This window comes from Canis lupus, chromosome 33 (genome assembly GCF_011100685.1).
Source record: "Canis lupus familiaris isolate Mischka breed German Shepherd chromosome 33, alternate assembly UU_Cfam_GSD_1.0, whole genome shotgun sequence".
Lineage (NCBI taxonomy): Eukaryota > Metazoa > Chordata > Mammalia > Carnivora > Canidae > Canis > Canis lupus.
This window is the reverse complement of record NC_049254.1, coordinates 16,600,696-16,620,858: the sequence shown is the minus strand read 5'-3', so window position 1 is coordinate 16,620,858 and position 20,163 is coordinate 16,600,696. Positions and strand designations below refer to the sequence as shown.

The 20,163-nt window shown below is 36.3% G+C and overlaps 1 protein-coding gene across 15 annotated transcripts in view; it reads right to left on the bottom strand.

Annotated features, from left to right (window-relative positions):
* NECTIN3 (nectin cell adhesion molecule 3) overlaps nt 1–20,163 on the bottom strand; it is a 295,554-nt gene that overhangs the window by 191,247 nt on the left and 84,144 nt on the right. Inside the window, exon 9 of one of the 15 annotated variants that reach the window (XM_038582778.1) lies at nt 19,532–19,553. The exons of the other annotated variants lie outside the window; for them this stretch is intronic. Within the exon in view, the coding sequence (XP_038438706.1) occupies nt 19,547–19,553 (7 nt within the window). The 3' untranslated portion in view covers nt 19,532–19,546. Of the gene's footprint in view, nt 1–19,531; nt 19,554–20,163 lie in introns of those variants that run through there. 15 annotated transcript variants of the gene reach the window in all.

Sequence of the window (20,163 nt, the reverse complement as noted above, 5' to 3'; positions counted from 1 at the left end):
AATAAAAGCTATGGCTTATGTTTCTTTACCTCTGGCTTGGGCTCCAGGTTCCATTAAAGGTAAACAAAGACGCTTTCCCTTGAGACTCAGAGGTTTTTTTGCTTGTTTTTGATTTTTTGTTTTTTTGCTTTCTTAATCTGCTCCAGCCCAGAGCCGAACACAGAATGGTCATTCACTATGGGAAAATACTCTTTAAAATTACTTCAGAGGGCATTTTTTCTCCAGTTTTATTGTTCGTTTATACTCTTCAGTAATATAGTTCCTTAAAACGCAAGGTCTATTCCTCTAATATCTAATATCAAAGACTTCAATGAGGCAGGTACAAGAAGAAATGACTACAGGATGTCCTTATGGCAAACTCTTCAAATGTGAGCTTAAATCATGAGGTTTATTCATAAGATAGAAGAGTGTTAGATAATTCATCTCACAAGGTAGCATTGGATTTTTCTCCAGTCACCAGAGAATTTTAACAGCCTAGTTGTTGTTGAAAATGTTGTACCTTCGAAATGGAAGGCAGTGTCCCTCCTTATCACTGGTAAATCAATCTCATTACTTCTACTGCATATATGTTCTAGATTTTAATTTTTCAAAGTGAAACTTAATATGACACATTTTAATGAAAATTCTTATCTTGGCTTTGGTCTTAATCCTTACATTAAAATACACAAAACAGTGATATTTCACCTGAATTATAATGTGTATGCACAGCCAAGTATCTAAATAAAGCAGACTGATGATAAAGGTGATGGAAAAGTATTTGTAGGAAATTAGACACCCACATATAATGCTACGATGTCCCCAATCATAAATCCTACTCATTTCCAGGACACAAATCAAATGATTATGCATTTATTTGCACTTTTTCCAAAGCTAAATATTTTAACATCAGAATGCTATGCTGTCCTCACCACAATGGGCGTCTTTGCTCTTCAACCCCTTGCCCTAATGCTGTACCATACCACCCACTCACATTACTTCATCTCTAAATTTGCCCACAAGGTAATCCTTTAATTTAGGACTGTTAGTGGAATTTTAACCACCAAAAGACCCTCAAAGAAGATATTAATTGCTACTTTTGCATCAGGCACAGTATTGTATCCCAAGCTACTCTGCAGAAATATTATCCATCATACTGTCATATATACTTTGTGAAAAGATGTATTCTCAGAGAAAAAAATGACCAAAATCATTCCATTTTTGATGTAGTTGTTGTAATGATCAAAATTTTACATGCTACAATAAGAACCAAACTCTAATTCTCCTCTAGAAACTATTAATATGAGCCTCCCCAATCTCATATTTAATCCAGCATCTAAGTTCCTTAACTAGTACCACGGAAAAAAGATATCTGGCAAGTTTGTCTTTGTGGTTAATAATTATGCTATTCTTAGCTAAAAGAAAAAAGAAAAAAAAAAACCTAAAAAGAGCCTCCTAAAATCTTCAATACTGAGCATATTTTAGATTGTGAGACAAAAGGCCATATATTAAATGCAGAACATCACTATTGTCTTATTCCTTCCTATTGAAAGGTGAGATAATACAGGAATCATTTCCCTTACCAATAATCTACTTTTTCCATTGAGGGTGTCATTAAACAGTAGAAAATAAAATACTGGAACATCTTATCTGTTTGGTTAATAGTTACTCATCCCATAAACCATTGAAGTGATCCCTTGGACATACTTGGTTAAAAATTACATGTATTTTTCTTTGGGGTCTTAAATTTAATTGAATGGTATTTTGCACCACTTCCCGAAAGGAAAATAGGAAATATAATGTGCCCTGCCCTGTTTCTTCCTCTGAAGGAAGAGAACCTAATAACAACAACAAAAAAAAGTGAGACAGAAAGAGGGATCATCTGCTATGGGAAACTAATATTAGCCTTGAGGGACAGCAATTTTGTAAATATAAAACCCAGAGTAGGCAGTTTTGTTTGAATTAGAGAAGTAGCTGGAATCTCAGCTTGGCATCTCCCTGCACCCAGGCACTAAAGTCATAATCTGGCTGCACAAAGGCACCTTGCAGGGGAATTGAGCTCATGAGTTAAGCACCAACAGGATCCATTAGTGACTGCCACGAGGGTTCAGAGCAACGGTGGTGTGAGGAGGGAGGTGAAGCAGGTCAGATACAAAGGAGGGGAATCTTTCTGGTAGAGACAAGCTTGCATAGCTAATAAAATGAAGCCAAGGGTCTTTTTTTATGTCTTCGATTCACTCAACACTGACAGGACTGGATGTTTACATGATATGCTCTTATGAGATGCTACTCTTCTTTGAGGCAAGAGACACTCCTTACTGAAGGTAAACAGTCAAAATAACATTGTCTTCATGCTCACATAATTAAATGGCCAAACAGAGCTTGGAGGTTTTTTATTAGCCCACAGACCAGGCTAACAGCTACAAATAACAGGTCATCTACTTGATTGGGAATTCGTAAAGGCCACTACAAGATGACATGCTTCACTTGATAGTGAAAGAAAGGAGCGTTGCTCTGCTGTGACATGAACATTTCCCTTATTTAAAACTAAGAGCTAAAGGTGGACTTTTGGAGAAACAGTAGAGGGAGTGCAACAAATTTTATAATATGAACTCAAAAAAATATTGAAATTAACTCTCAACAGTATTTAAAGTTATCTATCTCCTGCCCAAGCTGGGATGGCTGAAGGCCGTGGGTGACCCTGGCTGGAAGTGCCTCCTCGGGAGCCATCAGAAGGTGGCCCAAGCAGCAACGGCTCTTTCCCCAGTCCCATGCAGTTAGCTCAGACACAGTGTTTATGAGGAGTGTCATCATGTTTGGGACGTATGCCCTGCGATGTGATGGGAATTCTGGTTCTGCTCTCAATGACAACTGAGCGCTACAAAGGTGAGCTTGTCTTCTCCTAAGTGGACTGGAAATAGTCCTCTGAAATAATCTCATCATTAGCAATACTCTGCTAATAGAGATGCAAAAGAATTTATGGGCCACTGCCCTCCAGGAATTTACAATCTTGTTTCATGTGGCTTGTGTTTCAAACAACAAAGCAAGGTAGTTTGAATGCAAGCACCTTAAAAGTGGGAGGCCTATCTTATGCTTTTATTTTTTTCTTTTCTGACACAGTACCCAGTGCACACAGGTGTAGAGCCATATAACCACCTGCTGATCTGATCTGATTTTAACCTCAATTAGCTAGAGGTCCACAATTTCTTATCTGAAATGTATCTTTTGGGAACAGATACATTTTGGAATTCTGAATGTTTCAGATTTTTAGAAAGGTGATAGTTACTTATTCCACATATTTATAAAACAACTCCAGCAGGGTCTGGTACAGAACCCCATAATCAAGCATATAAACATTTGTACAGGAAAATATAAGTATTCACATTAAGTGAAGGAAGAAATGACTATATTTAACTTCATGATAGTCAGCAGTGTAGGTCAAATTTTGGTGTAAAATGAGTTAGGAAAAACTTTAGATGCCTAGAGATTTTTGGAAATGTAGACGATGTCTGTATAACAGCAATACACATCACAGGAAAGACAGGAGTTCAGAGGCTAGGAGTCAAGTAAGCTATGGAAAAGTGGAGGTTAAACAGTATTTGGGAGGACCCAGACTGGTCGGTTGGGAGGACTCATGTGACCACTCTGAAGGCACTGGGTTAGGTATGGTGGGTCCAATCAAGAGCATCAGACTGGGAGTCCCAAGTCCCTGGAGCCACCCGCATGCTAGGTTATGAAGCAACATGGTGAAAGCAGGGCCTGAGAAATACCGACTAGCCAATGATAATGATCATAACAATGATGGTGAGTGTGGCTGTTATTTATGTTCTTCATTGGAGAGCTTCTCGAGCTCTAGGTTCTTCTAGAGCACAGGAGAATCCAAGATTTGGTGACCAATAGTAGGGAGCAGAAAAGGGGACAAGGCAAAAAAATGTCAACAGATCTATAGATTTACATCAAGTCTGCGGATGCTAGAAGCTTGTATAAACATACAATGGGAGGAAAAGAAAATAAAGGTAGGACATATACTTCATTACAAGTTTACAGGATAGAAGCTATATTTGTCTGAGAAAAGGATTACAGTGTGGATAATAGCAGAGTTTACTACCACAGACTGAGTGGAATTGTGAGAATGATCACATTTCATCCAAGAAAACAGAACATTAATTCTCAAAAGCACAGTGAAAGGAGAAAAATACCTGCTCAATTGTAGGAGAATTATTATAGGGGCTGGATAAAGGGATGCGATGCTCTTGAAGAGAAGACAAAGCCTATAAAATCCCCAGGGAGTGAGCAGCTCATATTACAGACATTGAACCAATTGTGAGGCTGGGGAGGAGGAGTAGAAGGGATGGGGCAGCTATGCATGGAAACAGAAGGTAAGACCTTCTAGGCCCCAGTAAAAGATTGAGGCCATTTTCAGACTTGAATCAAGGAATTCTGATTGAAAGTATCATGCATGATTGCCAGTGAAAGACCTAAACAAGGTGAAAGCCCCTCAAGGCCTGAGAATGACAAGATGCAACAAAACGGGAAGGGTTAAATGTTCTTACACGGAGGAAAACACTGCAGCTCATGTGAAGATGAGGAGCAGCTGTGGGTTCAGAAATAGACCTTCCTTGTTCATAGAGATGAAGCATGTTGTATTAAGGGAGGGTGGCACGCACTTGGAAGAAGAGTCATGTTCTCCTAACAGCCCCAGAATGGGTAACACATCAAAGTGGTTAAGCACATCTGTGTGTTAAAGGAAAAAGCATAATGTTTGCTTTTGATTGTAGCCTGTTTTTGTTTTTTTTTTTTTTTTTTTTTTTTTAAGTTGCATTTCTATGTAAGTTGCTTGGAGGAGAGGAGGGAATGAACATACTCAATATAAGTGGCTTCAAAAGCTGCAAAAATCTTTTATCACTTTTCCTCCAAAGAAGCTTACAGTGCTTTGCTAGAATCTCATCTTAGTCCAAAAGGATTTGGCAAAATTCAGCAATGGAGGTAGAATGGACAAAGATTCTTAGAAAGACGTGCGCAAGATTTCACTGTAAGTCTAGGTGCTCTACTGTGTTCACAGGACAAAGGAGGCCTCCAGCCAAGGTGCATGGTACAAGGAGATCAAAGAACAGCCAACAGGAAAAATAGCCTCCTGATAACAATTTGTGCATGAATTCTCCAACAGGTATCACGACACCATTTAGGAAGAAAGTTTTACTTTTTAGTATCTTCAAAATTGAACCTAAAGACCCATTTTATTTTTTTTCCTTCTAAAACCTAAGTTTGAATAACATATTATCTTATATTTAGTATGGTCTGGGGAAATATACATTTTTTAAAAATACATAAGTATTTACGTTAAAAATACGTAAAAATATCTAGCAAAAGATGCTAGATAGTTCAAATTTCTTTTTTGTGAAATACAATCCAGGCTAACATTAGACCCATTAAATGTAAAAGTAGATAGAAAGGATTGTGTTTTTTATTTCCATCCTTCCTCATTTAGACTTAAACATGTCTGTGATAAGTTCAAGTTTATGTTGGTTTATGCATACATATTTTAGTTTAGCATTTCAGTTTCTGCACCAAGCAAAAGGGCCCAGAGGCTATGTGATGTGTGTCTATGCTGAGTGTATGTGTGGAATGATGGTAAGAGGGAGGGAGGGAGGGAGGGAGGGGGAGAGAGAGAGAGAGAGAGAGAGAGAGAGAGAGAATGGAAAGAAGGAGCTGCCAGACACACAGGTAAAAAGAAAAGCACCAAGAGCAGAGGGCTTAAAATCTACACGTAGAACACAGGAAGAAAAGTCAAAAAGTATGGCAAGTATCCCATAAGAAAAGGGGTGTAACACAGTACAAAGCCTTCAATTTATTTATTTTAGAATATCATTTTAGTCCAATCTGCATTCAGTTCAAAACAAGAAAAGGCTCAGAATATTTAGATGAGTGATGCCAGAAAGATGCCTGAATGTTCCTCTGTTTTGTGAAACGTTGACAGAAACATCTACCTCAAGTACTTGGCTACAAATCTGTGCAACAGACCTTTAACAGAGAGTAAGCTGGATGACGAAGTGAGGTGCTCTAAGAAAATACATGCACTTCAGTGTGGCTATACTGTTTTTCTAACTTAACGAGAGATGACACACATATATATATATCTCTCTCAACTGTTTTTAATTTAAGATGGTTTTTCCCTTATGAGGTTCCACCCATATGTGCAGTGGGGTCATATGATATCTCCTTATAAATAGCTTTCAAATGGCAATAGGCACTGGAGTATAGAGCTCTGTTCTATACAGATGCAAAGTCATCTGATGTGTAAGGAAAGGATGATGTATTAAATTGCAGCAGCTGAGCGTCTTCTGAGTACAACCCCAGAGGCTGTGCTATAACCTAGCTACTAAAGTCTGATTGTCCTTAATAATTGATGAATCGGAAGCAACAGAATTGCTTGGCACTTTCCATCTGAAGAATCCTAAAATGTTAGTGCAAGAAGGGCCTCACAAATTATCTGGAAACAAATGCCCTCCTTTCACAGATGAGGGAACAGAGGCCCAGAAAAGTAAAGCTATTTCTGCAAGGATTCACTCATGGCAAAGCTGGAACAAAAGTCTAGATCCATACTTCTTGATGCCCAGACTGATGATCTTTCCAGTATTTATCTGCGATCCAGTGTGAACTCTGAAGCTAGACTGCCTGGGTTCTGATCCTGGCTCTCATAGCTGGGTGACCCTGGTGAAGTTAATGTTGTGAACTTCAATCTGTTTATGTGAAAGACGAAGATAATCCTAGCATGTGCCTCACCAGGTTGTTACGAGGACTACAGGAGTTAATACATATAAAGCACTTAGGGCAATGCCTTGCATTTAACAAATGCTAAATAAATGTAAGCTCTAATTAGTGTTAACATATGTTATCTCAAAACAGCTCTAAGAGAGCTCAGGAGTCCATTTAACACATTTTAGTAACAGTGGAACAAAAAACTTGGGAATAACCACACACAAACAGAAGGAAGAACAGCTTCAGTTTGCCTTCATCTCCCCTAGGTTGGCTCTGCTCCCTGAGTGCCTGGAAGGAACTTTCAGCTAGAAAGAATTCCCCTGGCTGGGAAAGGGAAGGTAGGATGAACCACCAGCTCCCCCAAGGTTTTGGAGCACTACAGGAAGGATCTGCCTGAGTTTCACCACACCCAGAGACAGGCAAAACTAAGGGGCAGAGCCGGATAGGAACAAAGAACAAGAGCAGGGATTAATATAAGCCATACTGGGAGCAACCACGGTTCTCAGTGACCTGCTCTGAATAGGATCCCAGCAGCTTTTGTCCCTGAAAAAACCAATGGCCTATTTGTGTTTTGGGTGTTGAGTTGTATAAGTTCTTTGTATATTTTGGATATTAACCTTTTATCAGACTTGTCATTTGGAAATATCTCCCATTCAGTAGGTTTCCTTTTAGTTTTGACTGTTTTTCTTTTTCTTTAAAGATTTTATTTATTTATTCATGAGAGACACACAGAGAGAGGCAGAGACACAGGCAGAGGGAGAAGCAGGCAGGCTCCCTGCGGGGAGCCAGATGCGGGACTTGATCCCCAGACCCTGGGATCACAACCTGAGCTAAAGGCAGACGCTCAACCACTGAGTCACCCAGGTGCCCCTTGTTGACTGTTTCCTTCACTGTGCAGAAGCTTTTTATTTTGATGTAGACCTAATAGTTTATTTTTGCTTTTGTTTCCCTTGTTTCATGAGATGTAACTAGAAAAACGTTGCTATGGCTGATGTCAGAGAAATTACTGCCTTCATTCTCTTCTAGGACTTTCATGGTTTCAGGTCTCAAACCTCAAATGGTCCTTAATCCATTTTGGGTTTATTTTTGTGTATGATGATGTAAAAAAGTGGTCAAGTTTCATTCTCAACTTCCAAAAAACATAATCCAATTAAAAATGGGCAGAAGAATTGAATAGACATTTCTCCAAAGACATCATCCAGATGGCCAACAGACACATGAGAAGATGCTCAATAGGACTAATCATCAAGGAAATGCAAATCAAAATCACAATGAGCTATCATCTCATACCTGTTGGAATGGCTAAAATCAAAGAGGCAAGAAATAATAAGTGTTGGTGAAAATGTGGAGAAAAAGGAACTCTCATGCACTGTTGGAAACGCAAACTGCTGCAGCTACTGTGGGAAACACTATGGAGGTTCCTCAAAAAAGTAAAAATAGAACTACTCTATGATCCAGGAATCACACTACTAAGTATTTACCCAAAGGTAAGGGCACTGGGTGTTATTCTGTATGTTAGTAAATTGAACACCAATTAAAAAAAAAAATTTCAATAGGGGAAAAAAAATAAAAAAAATAAAAAAAAATAAAATTAAATTACTTACAATTAATTTATATTTAAAGCAAATATAACAAATGTAAAACTCATAACTTGCTAATTATTTTAATATATTTTAACATAATCTAAAAAAAAAAAAACCTAAAACATGGCAGTGGCTTTAGGACCAAGCTACATGCAACACTGGAAGGGCTCTGAAGAGAGAGCTAATAATAAAGCTTGAAGGCCTTCAAGAAAGCTTTTGGTACGCATTTAACAGAAGGTTAGGATAATGCTATTAAAGCTGAAGGAAAGGGAATCCTTCCATATAGTGGGATAAAGTTTAGCAGCATTGTTGCCTGTGATGACATGGAAAAAGTCATATAATGCAATGGGGTATTTACCTAAGGAGATTTCCAGGCAGAATGTTCTAAATGCCTACTGTTTTAAGTGCATATGACAGAGACAGATGGATTTTTTTTAAAGCAATTGTTTAATATTCAGCATCAATTTATCCTAGGGTAGACTGCAAAGTGTGTCCCCTCCCGCCAAATTGCAAGATTTCGCCAATTTATAGAGGTAAAAACCTGAAGAACCTACATGGAAATAGATCCTAAGGGTTTTGGATCAGGTGGATGGAATATAATGAATCAAACAAAATTTGTACAGACGTACTGTCAAGATTCTTGATTTAATATATTGAGTGGCTAGTAGTAGCTCTAAGAGTTCAGTTGGATGACTGAAATCCAGGCCCAAATGTGGACTCCACCACATGAAGGTGAAATTCTAATTTCCTTGGGATACCAAGAGGAAAGTATCCACAGGCTTAAGGAGGCCAGATGTTAAAGATTTATCATGTAAGGTGTGCTTAACCACTCCTCAAGAGTACTTTCTAGGAGCATCCTGAGAACATTTTTGACCAATTTCTGTATGAAATGCATTCATGAGGGGAGCTCTGGCATCCCTGAAGAGTCCTGTGGTGGCTATTCTCTGTAAATCAGGAGTGAGAGTGGACACTGTTGCCAATGAACTGGGCTGAGTTAAATGGGAGAAATGACATCCAAGGATGGGAGAGGCCAAGTGACAGCACTTAACCACTAGAAGAAGGTGGATGTGTACCAGACTAACAATCCTTGGATATCATTCATAAATATAACACATCCTATATTACCAGATTATGTACTGAAAAGTTTTAGAATCCATACATATTTTATATTTTTCCCCACTCTTTTACTTCACATCCTCAGTCATTCTTACTTTCAAGATTACTAGAGATAGACATTCATTCTTTCTCTACCTCTGTTCAACAGTTGCTCCTCCCTATACCTCAATCTAGTTTTTTTCTAATAGTTCCAATTTAATTAGAAAAAAATTAAATCAGAAAATACGTGCCCACTATCTGAAAAATCCACATAGCATAAAGTATATATGGAAAAAAATCATGCAAAAAAGGTTGATGTGACCTGTAAGGACAATTAATGGGAGATTGTCTTCAAATATGGATATTTCAAATATGAATATTGATTCAGAAGCAAAATTTCTGAATTTTGACTGTATTAGTTAAAGCATTTACAAATCGTTTGGAATTTTGATCTAAAATAAAGGTTAAACTTAACGGAGAGAAAAATAATTGGGTTAATAAAATCAATGTAACTGCAAGAAAGATGTCTGGATTAACAAAACAATCCTTTATAACTGTCAACACACTCATAAATACACGAACGTAAACAAACCATTTAACTAAAATAGAGGGGTAAGATGAAAAGATTATAATCTAGGGCAGCCCGGTGGCTCAGCGGTTTAGCACCGCCTTCAGCCCAGGGTGTGATCCTGGAGACCCGGGATCCAATCCCACGTTGGGCTCCCTGCATGGAGCCTGCTTCTCCCTCTGCCTGTGTCTCTGCCTCTGCCTCTGTGTGTGTGTGCGCGCGTGTCTCATGAATAAATAAATAAAATCTTTAAAAAAAAAAAGATCATAATCTAAATTCACTTAATACTTATCATCCTGGAATACTGTATTTTGTTCCAGAGAAATATTAAACTAGAATTTTCTCAGAGGAGAGAGACTAGGGAGGGAAAATAAACAACTATATTCTAAAAAAAAAAAAAAAAAAACAGTTGAAAACACTGAGACACATTCCAGTGGGTTGTAGATAGAAAACAGTTGGAGCAAGTCAGAGAACTTTAAAAATTGGAAAAGCCTATAAAACAATTCTTGGAAAGGTTGCTTCGAGGTACGTATGAAAAGCATCTGAATTAAAAGAAATAAGTTCTTAATAAGTGCAGCTTTAAATGCTGAAAAGAATTTTAAGAATTGTAGAAATCAGAATCAGGACTAATTAAGTTGAAAAGAAGCTAGATTTCTAATTTCCTAGCAATTTTAGCTATCAAAAATGAAATACAGTACCTTGTGATGTAGTGAAATTGCCAATGTAAGTGTTTTAAGTTGAGGCTGGATGACTACCTTCTTAGATATTGTTAAAGGAAATTCTGTCTTGGGTGGGAGTCCAGGCTATGAAACCTCAAATGGCACATTCAGTTCCAGAGCAATGACTCACATTTGCCTTATGCTAACCAGACAACTTTCTTTCTTGGCAACTTATGTGACCCATAATGTCACATTCCCCATTTTTTTTTTTTTTTTTTTTAAAGTAAGTACCATGTGGATCATAGGCAGTTCATTATGGGAAAAAACTACCATCAAGCACAGGATTACTCAGTTTTAGAGGACTTCAAAATCAAAATATAAAGTCATTTCTTTTGTAGCTGCGACCATATCACATATTCATTACAAATCCTTTTATAAGAATTTTAATGGGGGGAATCCCTGGGTGGCTCAACGGTTTAGCTCCTGCCTTTGGCCCAGGGCATGATCCTGGAGACCCGGGATCAAGTCCTACATGGGGCTCCCTGCATGGAGCCTGCTTCTCCCTCTGCCTGTGTCTCTGCTTCTCTCTCTTTCTCTCTGTAGTCTCTCATAAATAAATAAAATCTTTAAAAAAATTTTTAAAAAATAATTTTAATGGGGACGGGGGAAAGGAAATATGCTCTGAGACAGTTTTTGGTGTGTGGACTTCTAATTACATATAGTAATATAGTACGATAAGAACAGAAAATAATGAAAATTAACTAGAAGAGCAAAAATGAAAAATAATTTAAGTATAAATTGCTTTTACATACTTATGTACAAAAGCAGACTTATGAGTAGGAACTATTATTAATTATGTCAACACTTAGTATAGTCTTTTAAAATTTTAGCCAATCTTTTTTTGACTTTGCTTTTTTTTTTTAAAAGATTTTATTCATTTATTAATGTGAGACACAAAGAGAGAGAGAGAGAGAGGCAGAGACACAGGCAGAGGGAGAAGCAGGCTCCATGAAGGGAGCTAGACGTGGGACTCGATCTGGGGTCTCCAAGATCACGCCCTGGACTGAAGGCGGTGCTAAACTGCTGAGCCACCTGGGCTGCCCAAACTTTAGCCAATCTAATGGAAGTGTAGTGACATTTCACTGTGGTTTAATCTCTATTTCTCTGAGTACTAATGATGCCACACTTCTTTTTCCTGTGTTACTTGGCCATTAGTATAACTTCTTTGATGAAAAGTCTATACAAATCTTCTGTCCATTTTTTTAAATTGAGTTGTTTCATATTATTGAATTGTAAAACTTCTTTATTTATTCTGGGTGCAATTCCTTTGTCTGATGTATGTGTTACAAGTATTTTTTCCCAATCTGTGGTTTCCCTTTGTCTTCTTAATGGTATCTTTAGAAGATCAAACATTTTTAACTTTAATGAAGTCTAATTTATCACTTTTTATTCTTTTACATTGCATGTTTTTTTGGTCTCACACAATTAACCTATTTGGTGTATGTGTGTGCACATGCACGTAAGGTTATACAGTTTTACATGCAGTTCATAGCTCAGCAGTATATGACCACAGTAAGGTTTTCAACTTTGTAGCTACCTTTCCTTGAATAGAGCCTGCAATTTCTCAGGTTCTACTTAAAAGTAAAGCCACTATTTTACATCATTTTTCTAAAGGGGTATTTGTGGTTTCCATGGGAACATATACATCAGTAATAAGACATTTAAAATGTTTCAAACAAATACATTTACATGGCATCTCTTTTAATAAACAGGATTGATAGCCTAAATAATTACTGCCTGCCAAACATCTGAAATTGAGACTATTACCTTTTGTAAGTGCCAATGAATTTAAAATAAGAATCATTATAAAGCTAAGTATTTCCTTTTAAAGACCTTTAACAATTCTCATTCTTCCAAAGTTACTTATGTGTATGAAATATTCTGTAGTTAGCAAGTTTTACATCTCATCTAATGTTCATTGTAGTTAAAGCTGCTGTAAAGATATCATTCAAAGCTTTAGGTATCTATGTGAACAGTTATAATTGTAAACCAACCATAAAACAATGTATAATTTACATTTACAAAAGAAAATCTTTTCTTTAAAAAAAGGCAAAAAATATTTTAAAGTAATATTTGCTTACATCAAAATGCTCTTCAACAGAGACTCAATAATATCTGGAAATGCCAAAGGACCTTGAAATTAAACTCCATGAAACCATGTATAGAACAGAGTTGGTTACCTCTCACGTATGTGCTTTTAGTAACTCATTAGCTAACTAATAAATATATAATATAAATATTACACTCAGAATCACGTTAAGATAGAACACTGGTCCCAAATAACACTAATGTTATTTTTTAATCTACCATCTATATCATTTTCTTAGGGGGAAAAAGAATCAAGAGAAAGGACTAGGAGGGGTCTTAAAATTAAACTTTAGTCCCAATGCAGAAATGCCTCCTATAACATACAACAAAAGACAACAGCTGAGTCCTTGAAATAAGGAAATATATATAACTTCCCTAACTTTTCAGTTAGGAAATATATATGGAAACATATATGACTTCTTGAGGTATCAGCTCCATTACCATATAGATCTAGTTATTGGAAAGATATTTACAATAATTATTCAAATCTATATTACTGTCACTTTCTAATCCTAGTTCTGTTGTCTAAAACTACAAAGAAAAATTATACTCCCAAAGTCAATTGAATAGGAAATAATCATGGCTTTGAGCTATGTGGAAAAACAAAACAAAAGCAACTATGTAATCAGAAATGTTAAATGAACTTGGGGCCAAGGACTGCAGATTATTTTGAACTAAAAACAATCAAGGCCCAAAAGATTCAAGAAGAAAACTTTGCCTTCCCATCCCTGCCCCTCACCACCACCACCAAATGCCTACAAGAATTTAGATAGAAAGATAACTATGACCATAAAAATGGAAGGTAACTACATTATAACAGGAACCAGGTATGGCAGATAGGGAAGTCCTAGCAAGGCCTGTTTGGTCAAAGTCCTCAAGTTCCAATTTTTCTAAGTGGCCCAACAAATGTTTGTTTACCAAACATTTACTCTTTTTCATCTTCCGGTGAATTGTTTTTCTTCCCTTTGAAGTCCCAGACCCTTCCTGCTTCTCCTTAGTTGAGAATGATATGTAAACCTCATGTTACCTGTCTTTGTAATTTCATGTTTGCATGGATTCCCAGCACATACAAAATTAAATTTGATTTTCTCCTGTTAATCTCAAGTCAATTTAATGTTAGTCCAGCTAGAAGAACATTGAACGGTAAATTAAAATTTGTCCTCTTCAAATTCAAGCTGGATCTCAAAAAACAAGTAGACCTAAAGAATTCATCATAAGGAATGATCCTGTGTTACACATGTATTTGCTAGCAATCAGCACACAAAGATAAAGAATGCAAGGTGTTTGTAAATATAGAAATGATTTTAACAGTACTAATAATTTTTTAAAAAAATACTTGTAAGGCATCAATGATTCAAACTAAAGTGCCACTCCAGATAGGTTCCCTATCCCTCCCCCAACAACATCTTATTCTCAATAATAAAATGTTGTTTACACTGAAATATAAGATTAAACTTTTAATTCACATGTCCAAAGAACCATATGTCACTTTGGGAGTTATTTCTTTTTCGAATCATATTCTTAAATAGCAAGCAATATATTTTAAAAACAAAAAACGTGGAGTCAACAATAGGCTAATTGCTTATCCTGCACATATTTCTAATTAAGCAAATATTAGTAAGGCAAACAAAAGGAGATTACATAAAACTGTACATAAAACTGAGGGAACAAACATCTTGGTTAAAAATATGTGCCAAAGAATCAACAAAATAAATTTGGAATCATACCAAAACCAAACTTAACCAAACTGGTGGTGAAAACATGTCTCTGAGGAAAGAAAGTGGTAATCCTATTTACTATCATGCCCAGGAACAGAAAATTTGCACTATGGTAGCTTGTAACTATGGAAGGTTATCTGATAAGTTGCCAAAACAGACTGGGTGAAAGATTCCCATACTCATATAAGTAACCAGAATAATTTAGTGGCTCTAGGTCAAATAACTAAGGTTAATTCACCCAAGAATAAACTGTAGTCTTGACTACCCAAAACAAATTCTTTTGAATGTTTTTCCATTAAGTTTTTTTTTTAATTTCTTAATTTTTGGCATTTTAAAGACTTCTAAAACAACAAGCATCTTGAATTTTATTCAGTATTTCTAACTGATTTCTGTTAGTAGCATTTTTTTTTAAATTAGGGCCTGTGTTTTATCAGTTTTTTTTTTTTAACCAATGAACTTTAGAAAATTTAAATTAGCTCATTCAAACATGCCTTCTTCAACTTTAAAAGGTCTCAAACATAAATTTTATTTTAATGAAAATGTTCATTCTAATTTTATGTAAGATATCTGAATAGAATCAAAAACAATCAAAAGTATGTTAAGTATCCGGAGGTGCTTGGGTGGCTCAGTTGGTCGAATGACTCTTGATTTTGGCTCAGGTCATGATCTCAGGGTCATGACATGGAGCCCCACATGGAGCCCTGCATTGGGCTCTGTGCTCAGTGGGGAGTTTGCTCAAGATTCTTACTCTCCTTCTGCCCCTCCTCCACCCCGTATGTGCCCAGGATCACGACCTGAACCAAAGGCAGACACTCAACCATTGAGCTACCCAGGTGCCCATGAACTGGAACTGGTTTTATATGAAGTGATCAATTACTCATGTTACGATTTTTCCTAAAAATATCTTATGCTGTCTTCTAGTACAGGGGCTGAAGGTAGGGCCCCTAGGATTGGCATGTGGATTATTTTGAGCTGAAGGCTATCAAGAACCTGTGGGCTCAAGGGAAACATCTGACTCTCCCTTGACTATATAGAATCCAAATTGTACAGTCTTTCCAGAATAAGGGTTATTACCAGAGATAAATTTTATCTGAATAATCCATCTATATGGAAGGGCAAATATCTGTTTACCAAACATCAACTCTTTTTCATCTGCCTGTAAATTGCACTGCTTCCCTTTAAGTCACAGGCCCCTATCCCCTTCTCCTTAGTTTAGAATGACATATATACTTCATTTTGCCTATTCTTGGAACTTCCATGTTTGTGAGGATTCCCTGGACGTACACAATCAAATTTTATTTTCTCCTGTTAACCTGTCTCATGTCAATCTGATTCTTAGTCCAGCTACAAGGATCTGTGAGGAGGCAGGATTGCTTGCTCCCTAGTTACTCCACCATTTTATGAAACAATAAACATATTAAATAGATGATATAATTCAAAGCAAAAAAAAAAAACAACTGGAATCCAAATTAACCTCCATTTCTTAAAGTTCTCCAAATAAGAGCACTGTCTCCAGTTACACTTTGGAAAGAGACTATCACAATAAATACAAGTGCTTTTACCATAGCTCACACTCATACATTTTATTCTAAATTAAATAATCTTTTCAGCTTAGGAAGATTTTTTTTAGAGGGGGCTAAAATGTAAAAGCCATTTTGACTATGGGAAGAAAGCACTTTGAATTTTAATGATCAGAAATGGAGAAGGAGGCTGTTAAAAAACTGGGTAATAATATAATAACAGAAGTCAGATGTACTAGGGCGATCTCTCAGACAAACAGCAGTGTCAATACTGGGGAAGGCGCACTTAATGTACATACTGACACTGGGGCACAAATATGTGAAATCAAGACCTTCCTGGAAATGCTGGAATAAAAGATTGCAATGCCAATACCTAGGGGAGTTTTGATAATTATCAATAGCCTGAGAGAGTCTCCCATAGTATTTTCATATCAATAGGGAGTAAAAGATACTAGTACATTAATCTCTATTATTAACCTCTATTACTATTCTCTGTTGGGAAATCAAGCACCGTGGTGGGCATCTAGACCCCACTAGCACTGCACACGATACAATATGAAGGTAGCTGCCTAAAATGACTCTCCATTTAGGTCAGCTTGATTTAACCAAGGACTCTATAATTGAATCTACTTTATTTTTTTTTAATTGAATCTACTTTAAAGGAAGAGTCTAAATAAAGGGGAAAAAAGTCACTCAGCAATGCGTACCATAATTTCCTGAATGAATGAATGAACATTTTAAGTTTAGACATATGGGTAACATTTAACTTAAATAATATATTATTTACATTATTCTCTCAAAAGTCCATATGGGACCTTTACCCGTTTCTTGTTTGTAACTTATCAAAAGAACTTGAGAGGGATGCCTGGGTGGCTCAGCGGCTGAGCATCTGCCTCCAGCTCAGGGCCTGATCCCCGACCAGGGGTCAAGTCCCATGTCAGGCTCCCTGCATGGAGCCTGCTTCTCCCTCTGCCTGTGTCTCTGCCTCTCTCTCTGTGTCTCTCATAAACAAATAAAATCTTAAAAAAAAAAATTGGCCAGGACTAAAATCAAGACTAGCCAAATTTAAAGAAAAATTAGACCGATAATGTCCACATAAAATTTAATTCACAAATAATGAAAAAGTCTATTCTCTGAAAACAATTTGGTTTGCTTTGTTCTGAACATTTAAAATAACTCAGTTCTCTGTTTAGGCTTCTCCACTTAAAAAGGAATCACTTCCAGGGTGCCAGGGTGGCTCAGTCAGTCAAGCAATTGCCTTTGGCTGAGGTCATGATCCTGGGGTCACGGGATCCAGCCCCTGCCTCAGGTTCCCTGCTCAGTGGGGAGTCTGCTTGTCTCCCTCTGCCGCTCCCCCTGAATCGTGTGAGGCATGTGTGGGCGCTCTCATAAATAAATAAAATGTTAAAAAAGAAATCACTTCCAATAAAGGAAACTATGGCCTTTTAAATAAAGACAACTATTAGGTCCTCTAAAATTTGGGAGAAAATTTCACTGTACTCAGCTTAATGCATTTAACTTCAATAGTTCCTCTACTTCTACTTACTCATGAGTCAATCAAAAGTCACCCCTAATTAAGACTTATAGTTCCCTGATGGCAGTATGAATTTAACACAGGTCTCAAATAAACCACTCAAGATTTCATGTTCTGATTGTATCTCAAGTATGAATAGTTTAAATTTAATTCTTGTAAACCAAGGAAAAAAGCACAATTTAAGTAAATTAATGGTTAGGATAATACCTTTCTGCCTGAGTTCTAAGTAGCTTTGAGCCATTAAAAGTTGGTTTCCCCAAAGTTTAGCATTACATCAGACTTAATTCTTCAGACTTTAACATGGTTTATGAGGTGCTTTAAAAATATTTTGGTGGTAACACTAGGAAGTTGAGGTTCATTTCTAGTTATTATGAATTAATAGTGATGATTCTTTGGAAATAATATTACAGATTGATATCTTGTTATATATCTTGCTCAAAAACAATGATAGACTGGCTATAGATTTCCAAGCTGTTTGAAATAAATTTTCTAGGTATTACATAGGCAGAAGGATGACACTGTATATAAATTCTGATGTCTTCCCTGTTCTCCCCCAAATTCCTAGAATTATCCTCAGCTAGCTTTGGAGATTATGATTTCATAAGCAATTTTATTATCACTGCAACTCAATAATTATTGAGTAGCCTCTATACAGAGCAGTTTATGAGATCTCAAGAGAGGTTACAAAGGCAATAGTTAGTTATGGTTTTTAATTCTAAAGGGCAGAAAAGTAGGAAAATGGGAGAACCACATATATACATATTTAACTATAAATAGTGAGTATGTAATTTTTATGAGCTAGTTCTTAAAACTCAGTGCTAAGGATCAGAAAGGAAGAAAGAGGATGACATGTTAATAACAGAACCAGAATTATACTATAAAGTTTTATGAAAAAGTGTGAATTAAATGTTCTCTCTGGATTGTTCAGAATATCTTAAAAGGCCAACCTTTTAATTGTTATTTTAATCATTTTTTTGGGGGGGGGGGTATTGTGTATTGGTAACTAGAACAAAGTTCTTTTGGATCACTTAAACTGCATAAAATAGTATTAGAAATAGCTGTAAGGGTACTACTGCATACTTCAGGGTTTCTTTTTTTGTTTTTGGTTTGGTTTTTTTTTTGTTTTTTTTTTTTTAATTCTTCTTCCCTTTCTTAATATAGTCCTAACTCATTCAGGCAGTTCAGCTACAAATCAGAAAAAAACAGCAATGGGAATTGAGGTCAGAAGTTTTCAACTCCTTCAAAAAAATCACATAATCAATGAATGTACTGATGCTGGTAATACCATTAAAAATACTGAAATGCAATTAAACTCAGAATCTTTATCACTTAAAAATCAACAGTCCAGGTTTCCCAGATCAGTGCTGATTTATATGTCTACAGTAAGTCTAAAATAAACTTTCTTAGAGTATTTTCTACACTTTACAAGTCAAAATAACTCGATCTCAATCTTCTTAATTATAGTAATATTGTTAGATTCCATTTGATTCTACTAAAAATAAATTAACAAATAACTCTAAAACATTTTTCCTTCATGGGCCCCTTATGTCCTATTTTAAAATTTTTATCAAGCATCTTCTCTATGATAATTACTATTTGAAACAGGTGAATAGAACATATAAAAAGATAGTGGCTACTTAGGGGCTCTCGGCCACAAAACACTATTAGAAGAGGCAAGTCTCCCTAATTTCCGTATTTCTCAGATGAGGTGAGAATTACTTACACTATGTAGATATCCATGCTAGATACTGAAGGAACGCTAGTGACCAAGGAAAACTACTGTCTTTAAATTAACTCAATAAATTTCCTAATTGGTGATGAAGTTTATACAGGAAAAATAAAGAAAATAATGTCTCATTAAAATATTTTAACTGTTTTAATAACATTTAACAAAAATAGGTATTACCTCCCCTACCCTATGAGAGTGAATGCATGGTATCACATTGTCATCATATGAGTGACTTCATCAAAATGAACTTTTGCTCTTCAAAATCTGTTGAGAATGACAAGCAAGAGAATGGCAGAAAATATTTCCAAATCACATATCTGACAAATGACTTGTATCCAACATATCTTATTCCCACTCAGGCTGCTATAATAAATTACCATGCACTAAGTGGTTTGTTTGTGTGTTTATTTATTTATACTAAGTGGTTTAAAGAACATTTATTTCACACAGTTCTGGAGGCTGTTTAAGATTTTGGTTCTTAGTGAAGGCCCTCTTCCTGGTTTTCAGATGGCTATTTTCTTTTATCACATAGCAGAGACAGAGAAAGAAACAATCTCTCCCCTGTCTCTTCTTATGAGGGCACTAATCCCATCACCAGGGTTCCACCCTCATTACTTAAAACCTCCCAAAGGCCCCACCCTCTAAATACCATCACACTGGGGGTTAAGGTTTCAACATAATGAATTTTGGAAGGATGCAAACATGCAGTCCATAACAAAGAACTCTCAAAATTCAACAATAAGAAAACAACCCAATAAAAAAAGAGCAAATATTTGAATAGAGGCTTCACCAAAATAGTTAAATGGATGACAAATCAGCAAGTAAAAAAAAATGTTCCACACATGAGTAACTAGGGAAAAAATACAAATTAAAA